This window comes from Trichomycterus rosablanca, chromosome 17, assembly GCF_030014385.1.
Source record: "Trichomycterus rosablanca isolate fTriRos1 chromosome 17, fTriRos1.hap1, whole genome shotgun sequence".
Classification (NCBI taxonomy): domain Eukaryota; kingdom Metazoa; phylum Chordata; class Actinopteri; order Siluriformes; family Trichomycteridae; genus Trichomycterus; species Trichomycterus rosablanca.
Window position 1 is genome coordinate 2,911,060 of NC_086004.1, and position 15,638 is coordinate 2,926,697.

General features: G+C 42.3%; 1 protein-coding gene across 2 annotated transcripts in view; it reads right to left on the reverse strand.

Annotated features, from left to right (window-relative positions):
- Positions 1 to 15,638, reverse strand: part of impact (impact RWD domain protein) — a 47,565-nt gene that overhangs the window by 18,450 nt on the left and 13,477 nt on the right. For both annotated transcript variants that reach the window (XR_010015147.1, XM_063013193.1), the window contains exons 6-7: positions 7,100 to 7,234; positions 6,746 to 6,840 (exon numbers count right to left, since the gene is read on the reverse strand). Coding sequence is in view for 1 of the 2 variants with exons in the window: in XM_063013193.1 (XP_062869263.1) it covers positions 6,746 to 6,840; positions 7,100 to 7,234 (230 nt within the window). In the remaining variant the exon portion in view is untranslated. The remainder of the gene's footprint in view (positions 1 to 6,745; positions 6,841 to 7,099; positions 7,235 to 15,638) is intronic.

The window sequence follows — 15,638 nt, forward strand, 5'->3', positions numbered from 1 at the left end:
CAACAGCGCCCCGTGGGCAGCATCCTGTGACCACTGATGAAGGTCTAGAAGATGACCGACTCAAACAGCAGCAATAGATGAGCAATCGTCTCTGACTTTACATCTACAAGGTGGACCAACTAGATAGGAGTGTCTAATAGAGTGGACAGTGAGTGGACACGGTATTTAACTCATAACAGCACAACACACACTAACACACCACCACCATGTCAGTGTCACTGCAGTGCTGAGAATCATCCACCACCTAAATAATACCTGCTCTGTGGTGGTCCTGACCATTGAGGAACAGGGTGAAAGCAGGTTAAAAGAGTATGTAGAGAAACAGATGGACTACAGTCAGTAATTGTAGAACTACAAAGTGCTTCTATATGGTAGGTGGAGCTGATAAAATGGACAGTGAGTATAGAAACCAGGAGATGGTTTTAATGTTATGGCTGATCAGTGTATGTTTAGAAATGCTGACTGGGTGACGGATGTGTAAAAAAGTCCTTTAATTATGTTAACACCACATTCAGCCTTCAGAGGAAGAAAATAGAAAAGCTCTGATATCAACTGCTGTCTGATTTGCACCAGATGTAACCATGCTGAGTTAAACCCCATCAGTCTTACACTTCTACCCACCATTAATAATCATCTCTATCACATAATAATCACATCCTCCTTTTCAGAGAAAACTCAATGATGTAAAATCTCATGTAATGCAAGTGTAAGGGCAGATGTTTATTCTGTTAATAAATCTTTAAAATATTTTAAAAATACATCCAATACAGAATTAGTAAAGATGAATTACAAAATGACTATACTGATATTGCTGGCCAAAATTAACCTTTTTTTTTTTACTTTGGTCACATGCAGGGAACTAAGTATCTTCGCTCATCTGTCCAGTAACTGGTCACATAAACAAATATGCAGCAATGTGAGTTAAATATGCTGTAATATAGATGAAAGAACAGCTCCCATGATGCATTGTTTTGCCATGTTTGTTGTGGTGACACGAGTCCAACAGGTGGTGTGACAGGTCCACCTGCCGTGGAGATCGGCAGGGGGGCACAATTACAAAGTCTACCCATCTGCCATGCCATTAAGGCCGGCAGGTGGCATGGAGGCGCAGATGATTCACTGTATGGGTTCCTTTTACCGAGAATCTCTCAGTGTCGTCGAGCGTTAATTCGTTCCAAGTGGAGGTCTGTCTATTAATGAACTGGTTTTTCCTCACGGTGTTGCTGGCTCCTCTGTTGGCAACCTGCTTTCCTGTTTAAACCGTGATGGTCTGGATTTCCGCTGGAGCAGATTTTTTTGGGGAACTTATCCAGTGTTGTGTAACTTTTAGCTTTCATGATTGAACCACCCAGGATTGGTGAGCAGCCTCCAGAGGCGGCAGGACTATCTTTGCGGGTGACCTTTGGATCAACGCTAGGTATGGGCCGTGCCAATCGGTGGAATGGCTGTGGAATGACTTGTTCTGAGTTTCATTTCTTTACTATTTTATCAAGAAAGGGGTTGTGGTAGGCTGTTCTTTGCTAAGCTAGTCTTATAATGCCAAACAGTTTTCGTTTTCACTCTATCGCCTTTTTTTATGCATTTTCTCTTTTTTTCTTTCGATTTGGCGTGGCCAATTAGTCTTGCACTGCTGTGATTGCTCTCGAGGAAGGTATATTTGCCTGCTTCACGCCTTTTCTGACACGTCCGCAGTCCTGCAACCCTTCTTTTTCGCAGGGCTTCAGTGAATTGCACATAAGGCTCCTCCACCTCTGCACAGGCGCCTCGGTGGCCAATTTTGTCTGCTGCCATTGTGCCTGCTAGATGGCACCCAGCCAACCGGTAGCAGAGCCGAGATTAGAACCGGGGTGTTCAGAATCTCAGCGCTGGTGTGCTAGTGGAATATCCCGCTGTACCACCTGGGTGTAACTCTATCCCTGTTTTGTCCACTTTCTCCACTGAGGGCTGCGGATGTTTCGTGCATTTCGTTTGACACTTTGCTTTCCATTATTATTATTTTTGCCCACATTTCTTGTTTTGCATTCATTTATTGTCTGTTTTACCACTGTGTCATCCTATTTAGGGTCGCTGTGGTTCTGATTCACTGGACGCAAGGTAGGGAACCAGTCCATCACAGGCCTTCCTTGTTGTTCTATTTGTAATGTACAGTTCTACCTTGCGCAAGCATTCTAGAAATACGATTTATTTTCAGATCTGGCAGGTACGGGGCTACACTTGCACAACCTGTCTTGTTATAGGTGGACATGTAGCAGTTGTCATGTAAGAAGGCTGTTGAAGAATTGTTTAGCACTTAAGGTACCAAACATTTGATCAAAATATTAAAGGTTTAAGCTCCACCACTGTCAAGTTAAGCAAGATCCACAATCCTCAGCTGAATTGTATCCTGTCTCTATTGTAAGTGTCTGACAAATTCCACAATGTAAATGTATTTAGCTTCCATGTGGTAATAAAATGATGGCAAGCTAAGCAAATCAGTAGTTATTGGTTCCATACCAGTAGTATGTTGGTCCTGCAACCAAACACTTTTAGCCAGCTCAAACTGGAACCAGTAGGAGCCCTATTCCCTCAAATTAAACCTTAGAGCTATACAGGGCTCTAAGAATAGATCAAGCAGTAGGTAAAAGCATGAGTAAAAACTCTCAGGTGTGATGCGGAGCCCGGCTGCTTCACAAATCTTTGATCTGCTGGTGGTGTGGGTGTATGACAAGGCTCACCAGGCTATCTATAGTGGTGTTCGCAGTCCTGCATAGCGAAAAAGAAAACAGCTAAAACGAAACAATGTCCAGAGACATCTTGGCAAAACGCTCTAATAACAGTCTGCACTCCCAACACTCGCATCTCTTTAGACTCCCTACAATGAGCAGCGTGTGAGCTGAATAACAATTACACATCTTCTCGCCTGCAGAGGATATGAAGCAACCGCACTAAGGAAAGGAGACACTACAGCAGGAAAATGGCATTACAGACGATGGAAGTTATAATAAATCTAGTAAACTACATTAGGGCCATGTGTGGCTCATTTACACGTTTGGTGAACAGCATGGTCACCAATGGTGCATTCTGTAGGAGTTTAGTGTAGGCTTCTGATCCATTTAGGTGGTGGATCATTCTCAGCACAGCAGTGACACTGACATGGTGGTGGTGTGTTAGTGTGTGTTGTGCTGGTATGAGTGGATCAGACACAGCAGCGCTGCTGGAGTTTAAATACCATGTCCACTCACTGTCCACTCTATTAGACACTCCTACCTAGTTGGTCCACCTTGTAGATGTAAAGTCAGAGACGATCACTCATCTATTGCTGCTGTTTGAGTCGGTCATCTTCTAGACCTTCATCAGTGGTCACAATACGCTGCCCACGGGGCGCTGTTGGCTGGATATACTTTTGGTTGTTGGACTATTTTCAGTCCAGCAGTGACAGTGAGGTGTTTAAAAACTCCAGCAGCGCTGCTGTGTCTGATCCACTTATACCAGCACAACACACACGAACACACCACCACCATGTCAGTGTCACTGCAGTGCTGAGAATGATCCACCACCTAAATAATACCTGCTCTGTGGGGGTCCTGACCATTGAAGAACAGGGTGAAAGGGGGCTAAAAAAGTATGCAAAGAAACAGATGGACTACAGTCAGTAATTGTAGAACTACAAAGTGCTTCTATAAGGTAAGTGGAGCTGATAAAATGGACAGTGAGTGTAGAAACAAGGAGGTGGTTTTAATGTCATGGCTGATCGTGTATATTTAAATAAATGTTTGTTAAGACATCTGTTTAAGTTACATAAACTGAGCTGCAGACCATAACACTGGATTAAGTACAAGCTATGGCCTATAATTCAGGACAATAACCAACATAACTACAGCTAAATTAGTCAACAGTGGTTTAATTAACACCAGGATACAGTTAAGCACCCTCCATGACTTCCCCAATCAACTCATGTAAAGTTTTAAAGCAACATTGATCAATATATTCTGAGAGGGTTCTGTTAACTGGAGACTGTGTTTTGTGCAGTTGGAGAATTGAGTTTGTTAGAAAACTACCGGCTGATCGATCCACTCAGCGGGGATTCGAACCTTTTTAGAAAGAGATCAAACTTGTTGACTTACAGATCGCTTACAAAGTCATTAAGGCAGCAGTTATAGGAGGACTGTTTGCTCTGCTTAGTCTCACTAACACACTGTCGAGCAGAATCTGACCACAGTACAACCTGACCACAGTAAAATCTGACGACAGTAGAATCTGACCACAGTACAATCTAACCACAGTACAATCTGACCACAGTAGAACCTGTTATATTCCTGAAGTGAGGGTGTAGTAGGATGTAGGAAGGTAACGGGATGGTAATGATGACATGGGCACGATCTTCTGGGCAGGTGTGAATGAGTCATGTGCAGCAGTCGGACCAGGCTGGGGGCGCTGGGGACGCTGACAGCTGTGAGATTTTGACAGAAGACCCGCGGGCGCTTCGGGGGCGCGGTGTGTGCACCCAGCATGAACAGCAAAGGTTTTCAAAGTGACAAGTTAAAACGATTCGAGAGAGAAACGGGTGGAATTTCTAAACAGGCCATCAACCAGCTTGTCAAATCAGTGTTTCCACAAGGAATAAGCAGTCAGTGTCTTTCTCTGTGCAAGCGAGGGGTGTAAAATAAGCCCTAAAAACCAATAAGCCGTTACTGGTTTTCCACTTAATCTCTGACAGTCAACTGGGATTCATGGCTGAGCAACCGCTACCACTGGATAAACCCTGGAGTTTTTCATCTTAACACTGCAAACACCTTACTGCACATTTCCATTCATTCATTCATTTATTCTGTATTTATTAGAGCAAACGACAAAACTCATTTACAGCACATTCCACTGTTTTATTTATTTAAATAAATAAACAATTTAGTATCTCCAGTTCACCTCACTTGCACGTCTTTGGACTGTGGGAGGAAATCGGAGCTCTCAGGGGAAACCCACACAGACACGGGGAGAACATGCAAACTCCACACAGAAAGGACCTGAACCGCCCCACCTGGGGATCGAACCTGTTCTTGCTGTGAGGTGACAGTGCTACCCACCATGTCGCCCCCCACATTCCACTGAACACAAATACAGGTTTTTTTTAGATATTTAAAATTCCATAATTTGGAATGTCACAGCAAAGAGTTTTAGATTTTATTTTCTATTTTATTTCTGCATTTTCTCCCAATTTGTAGCGTAGTCAATTTGTCCTCCGCTGCTGGGGGATCCCCGAATGCAGTCAAAGTGGGTAAATTACTGCTCACGCCTCTTCCAACCCACGCGCAGCCCTTAGCGGAACCTTTTTTCACCCATGCATTTCGCCCAGGCGCCTCTCTATCTGCTACTCAGGGTCCTTACACAGCGTTTGAAGACCCCACCCACATAGTCTGGACCCCGCCGGGCTAAGTGAGTAGCACTGTTGCCTCACAGCAAGAAGGTCTCGGGTTCGATCCCCAGGTGGGTCCTTTCCGTGTGGAGTTTGCATGTTCTCCCCGTGTCGGCGTGGGTTTCCTCCGGGAGCTCCGGTTTCCTCCCACAGTCCAAAGACGTGAGGAGAATTGCCGACGCTAAATTGTCCATGACTGTGTTCGATATAAACTTGTGAACTGATGAATCTTGTGTAATGAGTAACTACCATTCCTGTCATGAATGTAACCAAAGTGTAAAACATGACGTTAAAATGCTAATAAACAAACAAACCCGCCCTAGCAGAAACGTGTCTGCTGCAGGCACTGCCAATTACGCCCGCTTGGCCCGCTAAACCGAGGAGTTCAGAATCTCGACGCTGGTGTGCTAGCAGAATATCAACCATATCAACATATTCAAGTCATGTTTTCACTTCGTCATTATGGGTGAAAAATTGTAGATTGATGCTGTGCAAGAAAAACAAAAGCCTTTACTCCAAAATCTACATTTAAAAGCTTCAGTAGGTTCAGGAGCTTCTAATTTTGTTAGTCGTGGGTTTGGATTTCCTTCACTTTAAAAATGTAATGTGTGATAGGTGCAGTAAAACCTGCCCTACTTAAAAGAAAAGCATGTTTGACCCTAACTAATGTTTATCTGTGCTTCAAAAAGTTTTACTTTTAAGGCCGTCAATAAAAAATGTGTTTGGTTGAGCTCTTAGTCACTGATGCACCGCTGCTCATACATCATCACATGAAAATCTTCGTCCCCTTAAAGCTTCTCTGAGCGTCCAAAAAGGTGGAAATCAGATGGAGCTAAATCCGGACTATAAGCGTCTCTCAGTCACGACCGATTACTCCTCCTGACACCCTCACCGCTTATAACCACAATATAAAAGTGCGGAGACTTTTTGAAGATTCCTCGTATTACACTTTTATTAATAATACTGATAAGACCGACTCACTAATTATGATATAAACTACTATACCAGTATTATTCAGAGCAAAATCCACCAATCAGAGACGTCAGGGTAATCATTTTGATTCAATACAAATAAATAACGTCAGTTTGTTTCATCTAGTTGTTAGCTATTACAAATTTCAGACATCCATTGTAAGAAATAATGTTTTTGCAGCTTTGTGGTTCAGTTTTAAATATCTGCAGTTGTTAAATTGCTATTTCCTATCTAAAAAGCTAATAAACAACCACGATAAGCACTAATAGCTCTAACACACTCATTGGAATGCCACATTAAAACAGGATTCACTAGAAAGACACTTTGATGTAGTGAGTGAATAAATCCAGAAACTTGCTGTAGGGTGATGTTAATGCACCGTACCTGTTTGGGTGTCACGACGAGGGCTAAATGAGGCTGGAAGGTGCTGCGTCTGTCTGTGATCGGCTCGCCGTGTTTAATCGGTGGGAGCTCTTCATCTAAATACAGCGCAGACACAACCAGACAGCATTTTTCTCTCAGGGTGCACTAATGCACTAACAAGCAGGAGATCACAAGGCAGACAATAATCATCAAAGTGCCACTACAGTCTGGGTGCAACTGCCAGGAAAGATAATTTAGCATAAACTTGAAGCTGCATCAAACCAGTCATGTGCGAGCACATTTTTATCACATTACACTTGACATGACGAGGCTGGGAAAATGAAGCTGAATGCCAGTTTTGTAGAAATAACATACCTGCTAAAGAGCTGGAGAACTGCAGCGCTTGGTCTGCGTTCAGCTTTAGAGATCTCTCCAGGAAGTTTGGGATTTCAGCTTCATCCCAATCCTCATCCTGCTCCTCAGATGTCTTTGTTCGTCCAGCATCTGGTTCTTCAGAAAGTAAAGACACCACAGACATTACACACAGAGCCTATTTCAGCAGGACAATGCCAGAGTTCATAGACATAGAGTGCATGTGCTTGGCTGTCCTGCCTGCAGCCCAGATCTGTCTCATATTGACAATGTATGGGCCTTCTTGCTGTGAGGCAACAGTGCTACTCACCGAGCCACCGTGCCGCGCTCTTCAGAAAGTAAAGACACCACAGACATTATATAGAGCCTGTTTCAGCAGGGCAATGTCAGACAGCTTGAATTCATAGATATAGAGTGCATGTGCTTGGCTGTCCTGCCTGCAGTCCAGATCTGTCTCATTTTGAAAATGTATGGTGCATCATGAAGAGGAGAGTCTTCAGAGTATTCAGCAAGAATGGGTAGCATGCTCGAGAGGTCAGCACTGGTGGGCTAGCGTGTTGTCATTTTACCAAGTTATTGGAAAGCTTATGCATTTACATTTGTATATTCGGCATTTAGCAGATGCTTTTATCCAAAGCGACTTACAGTCTAACTAATTGAGGGTTAAGGGCCTTGCTCAAGGGCCCAACTGTGGCAACCTAGCAGCTTACTAGTCTAGTACCTTAACCACTAGGCTACAACTGCCCTATGCATGTGGTTTTATAGATCAGCTGAAAATAAATGTTACTATTTTTAAAATGTTCAATCAGAGATAATAAAATATACAAACAGTGTATAGACATGATTAAAATTGCTATTATTATCAAGTTCAGACTCTTACTGTTACCATTATTAGACATAGTCTCTAAATGACATCAACCCAGATCTGCTCAGACCATATAATCACACACTGTAATCAATGATCACAATTGAGAGAGATTTGCAGGAGGCGAAACAGATCAGGAATCCATTGTTGTTGAAAGTGCGGAGCTGATTTGAACACAGTGATGCTAATCAGTCCAAACACCCCACTCCTGACCCCATGCATAAAACCAACATCTAGCCTCGTATTTACCAAATATATAAAAACAGAATAAAAATGTATAATCTATCATTCTGATTCATAAAGAATAGAAAAACAGAATAGTTTTTTTAAGTGCATCTTTTCTAAAACAAGTCAGAGCAAAATGACAAACAACACGTTAAATAGTTTGTTTGTTTATTAGGATTTTAACGTCAAGTTTTACACTTTGGTTACATTCATGACAGGAATGGTAGTTACTCATTTCACAAGGTTATGTATCAAACACAGACTGTGGGAGGAAACCGGAGCACCCGGAAGAAACCCACATGGACACGGGGAGAACATGCAAACCCCACACAGAAAGGACCTGGACCGCTCCACCTGGGGATCGAACCCAGGACCTCCTTGCTGTGAGGAGACAGTGTTACCCACTTATCCACCGTGCCGCCCCGTTAAAATAGTTAACAGATCCATGGAGAACCACAGGTTGTAAATATTATGTAAATAATATCTATACTGTCTTTTCACATATATATTTTTAATGAAACCAATAGATTTTCCAGTTCAAGCTATATAAAAGTCAAATAAATTATTAAATAAATGTTGTTTTTAAACTTAACTCTATCACAGAATACTGCTACTCACCTCAGGCTGTTCCCTTCAAAACTATCAAATTTACAGTACATGTTTATGGAAGTCGTGTCTGAGGGGAAGAATGCTGACGGCATTAAAAAGTTGGTACAACGCTGCATCGAAACATGCATGAATCGGAAGGCGACTGTGTAGAAAAGTGATAATATTTTGTTTTTAAAATTCTTAATAAACAGAGTTTAAAAAGTGCGGAAACTTTTTGAATTAATACACTAATTAGTTTTTATGAAAGAATAACTGCTACCAGACAATAAAAACTACATCCAGCTAGCTTCACATATATGGAAATGAAGTCTCTACCATCCTCTTTTCCTTTTCAGTGTCTCTGTATCTTATTAATGTAAACAAACAAGCTGCTCTGGCTGTTAAAGCACCAAGTTACAGGAGTGTATTTACAAGAGCACAGACTAAAAGTCTTGTAATAGCATATACAATAATAAATAAAAGTAAGAAGAGACATGATGAGACTGGTAAACAGTGCAGACCATCCAGACGTCTGTTTTGTATGAGTAACTGTGAGTATGTATGTATGTTTGTATATCATATAATTTCTTCTTCCATACCAACACAGTACACTGAAATCTTTATGAAGGTCACTTTGTGTGCCAGGGCACTGCCACGCTGAAGCAGGAAACTGCCTCACAGTTTGACGCACAGAATTCTTTAGAATGTAAACACGCATGCTGCAGCATTAGAATTTCTCTTCTGCTCAGCCTAAAGCATCAAAAACGGTCCCAGAACAAAACATCTCCATCACCGTATTTCCATGTTCCCAAAGGAGAAAAGTATATGAACACCCATGTTTTTATCTGAAAAGGATTTTTATAATGCGTACATATTCTACCTATTTTTAAAAATGCCAATTTATTTCTGTTTAGTTTCCCCGACAGCAGTCGGATGAGATGGAGGTAAAGATTGACTAAAAAAGCTTGACGTGCGTCAGGCCGCTCTTTTCTCCTCACTATAAACAGATCTGATCTGGATCGATGAAAGGCCTCGTCCAGCCTGGTTAATCTTTCTTCGTGCTTTCAAAGCCTCCATGAGATGGGTGGCAAGTTTCAAATCAGTTTGACACCCTGCTTTCCTTGGCTCCTGACGCCAGGCGAAACGCTCCTAAGCCGGTGCGTTCGTTTCTACAGCAGACTGTGAATCGCTTTGGTTCAGGCTGCAGTGCATAACGTCTGGGGGGTTTAGGGGTTTGAAAATTGTAGTGCAAATTTTATTCAAGGTAAGTGATTTATTCAAGACGATCAGATTAATCGAGGCAATAATGTCAACACATTATCCATCTGTGACCAGATCTTACCCAAATTAATGACAAGTCTGACCCCACAGCTCTGACTAATTAATACAGAAATGTATGGGTAAATCATAGCAGCACATGGACACAATGTTTTTTTAATGAATGTGTTCCTTCTACTGGAGTAACACTGCTAATTCTGTACAGTTTCCATCAGCACATCACACACTGCAGCTTTAAATCCTAGGCACTAGGGTTGGGCACTAACAGAATACAAGAACACAGATTTAAAGACATAAGTACAGCACACCACCCAGGAATACACACTGAATATGGCATCACCCTCTATACGGCACCTCACATTTACCAATTTACTCACTTATCTGCTCACTCACACACACAACCCTCCATTTTTTGCATTTCGTTAAGAGGATTACAGAAACCAGAATACTTTCAGCAAACCCACGAGGATAAATGCCAAGCTTTTTTTAGAAAAAAGAAAGAAAGGGTGTCCCCAAGACTCTGGTGCTGTGCGAAACCAACACTACCTGCTATAATGGGAAACATGGTGTGGGGGTGGAGGACTGGTACTGGTTTTCCTTAAACCCATAACTGACCAGTTAACAGAAAAAGAATGCCTTAATTTGTCATATATATACAGTGAAGCCCGAAATTATTCATACCCCTGGCAAATTTTGACTTAAAGTTACTTTTATTCAACCAGCAATTTTTTTTTTGACCAGAAATGACACAGGTGTCTTCCAGAAGATAATAAGACGATGTACAAGAGGCATCATTATGGAAAAAAATATTTCCCAGCTTTTATTTACATTTGAACAAAAAGTGGCATGTCCAAAATTATTCATACCCTTTGCAAACGGTCACAGTCTATGGGAAAATCCAAAGTTCTATACCATTCCAAATAGTCCAAGCTGTTCTAAAGCATCCTAATTACCCTGATTCATTGGGAACAGCTGTTTTAATCAACTCAACAGGTGAAAAACAGCAACTCTCTGCAGTTGGTTTGTGGACAGTCATGGCTAAGACAAAGGAGCTCACTAAGGACCTGCGGCTGTGCATTGTGGCAGCTCACAAGTCAGGAAAGGGCTATAAGGCCATATCTAAATGTTTTCAAGTTCCAGTGGCTACAGTGCAAAGTATTATTAAAAAATACAAGACATTCCGCACTGTGGAAAATCTCAGAGGACGTGGTCGGAAGCCAAAAGTGACACCTGTGCTGGCCAGGAGGATAGTGAGAGAGGTGAAAAAGAATCCAAGGATCACCACCAAGGCCATCCTGGTGAATCTGGGCTCTGCTGGTGGCAACGTCTCAAGGCAGACAGTCCAACGGACACTGCACACTGCTGGGTTCCACGGACGCAGACCAAGGAGGACGCCACTTCTCCAGAAAAGGCACACAAAAGCTCGCTTGGCCTTTGCAAATGCTCATCTGGACAAAGAAGAAGACTTCTGGTCTTCTGTTTTATGGTCAGATGAAACAAAAATTGAATTGTTTGGCCACAATGATGTATCCTTCATTTGGCGTAAAAAAGGAGAAGCCTTCAACCCTAAGAACACCATCCCCACTGTCAAACATGGTGGTGGGAACCTAATGATTTGGGGGTGTTTTTCAGCCAATGGACCAGGGAACCTAATCACAGTAAACGGCATCATGAAAAAAGATCAATACATCAAGATTCTCAACAACAACATCAGGCAGTCTGCAGAGAAACTTGGCCTTGGGCACCAGTGGACATTTCAGCACGACAACGACCCAAAACACACAGCAAAAGTGGTGAAGAAATGGTTAGCGGACAAAAACATTAACATTTTGCAGTGGCCCAGCCAGAGTCCTGACTTGAATCCAATTGAGAATCTGTGGAGGGAGCTAAAGATCAGGGTGATGGCAAGGAGACCCTCCAACCTGAAAGAGTTGGAGCTCATCGCTAAAGATGAATGGGCAAAAATACCAGTGGAGACATGCAAAAAGCTGGTCAGCAATTATAGGAAGCGTTTGATTGCTGTAATAGCCAATAAAGGCTTTTCTATTAATTATTGAGAAGGGTATGAATAATTTTGGACATGCCACTTTTTGTTCAAATGTAAATAAAAGCTGAGAAATATTTTTTTCCATAATGATGCCTCTTGTACATCGTCTTATTATCTTCTGAGAGACGCCTGTGTCATTTCCGGTCCAAAAAAAAAAATTGCTGGTTGAATAAAAGTAACTTTAAGTCAAAATTTGCCAGGGGTATGAATAATTTCGGGCTTCACTGTGTATATATATATATATATATATATATATATATATATATATATATATATATATATATATATATATATATATATATATATATACACAGATCAGCCATAACATTAAAACCACCTCCTTGTTTCTACACTCACTGTCCATGTTATCAGCTCCACTTACCATATAGAAGCACTTTGTAGTTCTACAATTACTGACTGTAGTCCATCTGTTTCTCTGCATGCTTTGTTAGCCCCCTTTCATGCTGTTCTTCAATGGTCAGGACCCCCACAGGACCACCACACAGCAGGTATTATTTAGGTGGTGGATCATTCTCAGCACTGCAGTGACACTGACATGGTGGTGGTGTGTTAGTGTGTGTTGTGCTGGTATGAGTGGGTCAGACACAGCAGCCAATCTATCCAATTACCCGATTGCATTACGCTTACTCTCTACTGATGCTGATCTCCACTTCTGATTGAGGAGAGCGAGACAGACACAGGCCCCTCCGACACGTGTGCAGTAGCCGACTGCACCTTTTCACCTGCACAAGGTGAGTTCATCTGCGGATGACAGAGCTGAGTTTCGAACCGCCGAGTTTGAAATGTCAGCTCTAGCGTGTTTTACCGCTGCACCACCTGAGCGGCTAGACGATTGACTTAAAATAATACATAAAATAAACGTTATATGTACTTAGTTTGAGGTTAAAGATGCACTCAGCAGGCAGCGTTTCCTCAGAGTTACTGCCGTTTCATCATCCTCCCTCGCCTGCACGCTTTTCACTCATTTTTCACCGTGTTATTTGCACTTGCTTTAACACTTGTTATTACACTCCCGCCGCTGCCCACAGGCAACACTCGGAGTGACAGTGACAGTGATTCCTTTTTATTGGTTGTAATACATGCCTCATATGGGTGTGTGAGTTTTAAATATGCAAGTACCGTGGTATAAACTTGAGCTAAAGTACAAAAAGGCAAGCGAGGTGAGCGAAAGAAAAAGCATCAAGCTGCACTATTAAGAACGCTAATTTATTTATTATTTTATTATTTTAAACCTTCTGATTGAGCAACCAGACTGCAAACGGTGGCTGTTCGAGCACATTCGAGAGCTGGAAACGATCCATTATGAACAAGGTGTGAGATCGGACATCTCTTGGTCGCTAATATTGGGATCACATTAGTATTAACGTGATATTTTATTACCTTTAACGAAGGAGGTGTGACTGTAAAAGGGAGGTGAGAATTTTGCCGGAATTAAGTACGTCCAGTTTATGCTGAATTTTTTCCGCTCACACACTTTAAGGTAATAAAATAGTCTGATCAGGCCTAACATTATGACCACCTGACACACTGTCCATGTTATCAGCTCCACTTACCATATAGAAGCACTTTGTAGTTCTACAATTACTGACTGTAGTCCATCTGTTTATCTGCACGCTTTGTTAGCCACCTTTCATGCTGTTCTTTAATGGTCAGGACCCCCACAGAGCAGGTATTATTTGGGTGGTGGAAGATTCTTAGCACTGCAGTGACACTGACATGGTGGTGGTGTGTTAGTGTGTGTTGTGCTGGTATGAGTGGATCAGACACAGCAACGCTGCTGGAGTTATTAAACACCTCACTGTCACTGCTGGACTGAGAATAGTCCACCAACCAAAAATATCTAGCCAACAGCGCCCCGTGGGCAGTGTCCTGTGACCACTGATGAAGGTCTAGAAGATGACCAACTCAAACAGCAGCAATAGATGAGCGATCGCCTCCGACTTTACATCTACAAGGTGGACCAACTAGGTAGGAGTGTCTAATAGAGTGGACAGTGAGTGGACACGTTATTTAAAAACTCCAGCAGCGCTGCTGTGTCTGATCCACTCATACCAGCACAACACACACTAACACACCACCACCATGTCAGTGTCACTGCAGTGCTGAGAATGATCCACCACCTAAATAATACCTGCTCTGTGGTGGTCCTGTGGGGGTCCTGACCATTGAAGAACAGCATGAAAGGGGGCTAACAAAGCATGCAGAGAAACAGATGGACTACAGTCAGTAATTGTCGAACTACAAAGTGCTTCTATATGGTAAGTGGAGCTGATAAAATGGACAGTGAGTGTAGAAACAAGGAGGTGGTTTTAATGTTATGGCTGATCGGTGTATATATGGAGCCAACGATGTTAGTGCTCATGATTTTGTAATGGATTGTTCAACAAGGTCATGGTAAGGTGTCACCAAAGTTCCAGGTAAATAGTATTAAAATGTTCATTCCTGTGACATGAAAAGTCGCCTGCACAAAGGCTCAGTGTGACGCCTATATTTATGGAAGTACCACATGTGTGGATCTGTGGTTTCCTGCTGATTATTAGATGCATAGAACTGGTTATTATTTTTGACACAAATGAAACACGATGGTTAGAAAACGTTTTAATACCTACCAGAAGAGAACCGTGTTCTGCCGCACCACATTAGACTTCTCTGCACTTATGAATACACATAGCTATTTTAATGTTAGCTTTAAGTATGTGACTGTAACGTGAGCATCACTTCAGTTCATTACCCAATGTCCTTTTGTTTGATGTTTCCCTTTAAATCCTTGATAAAACACGGTATAATTATTATAGTGTCACGAAGAGGGCCACCTTACTTTCCACAGAGCAAACATTATACTAATGAGATGCTGCTATCAGCCTGCTGCTCTGTGCAGCGTTCTCCAAGAGATCAAAAGGACGGACTGGAAAGGTCATGAATATTCAATAAGAGACCGACAGGAGTGGCTGAGGTCAGGGTGGAAAATAGGAGATGATCAGGAGTTACCAAAGCATGACTTTGACAACCCGTGATTAACTACTGAAATTGGTTTGTTCCAGTCTAATTTGTGTTTAAATAAACGTTTATATGCTATAAGTGCTATAAGTGCTTGTCATGTCGATTGAGCTTGCGTGGTGATGTTCTAATCTCGTGTACAATTACACTTTATACATCAGGGTGTAAGATTCGAACCCACAACCGCGGGTTAATCCAGCAAAGCATTGGAACGTAATTCTTCAATGTTCCCCGTACATTAGGGTGACCAAACGTCCGTATTTCCCGGGACATGTCCGTATTTCACGTCCTGTCCCGGGCGTCCCGGGTTTTTTTTTAAAAAGTGAGGAAATGTCCTGGTTTTTAAATTACCTTCATTGGATCATTAAATTTACAGGCACTAGGGCACTGCGCACGGCGCTGCGTGTGACGTAATCCCTGAGCCGCGTCAGTGAGGGCAGCCCTGTTCTTAATCAGAATGTAGACAGCGTGACTGTCAGTACGCAAGCAACATGCCGAAGCGCAAGTGTATGTTTACCGAC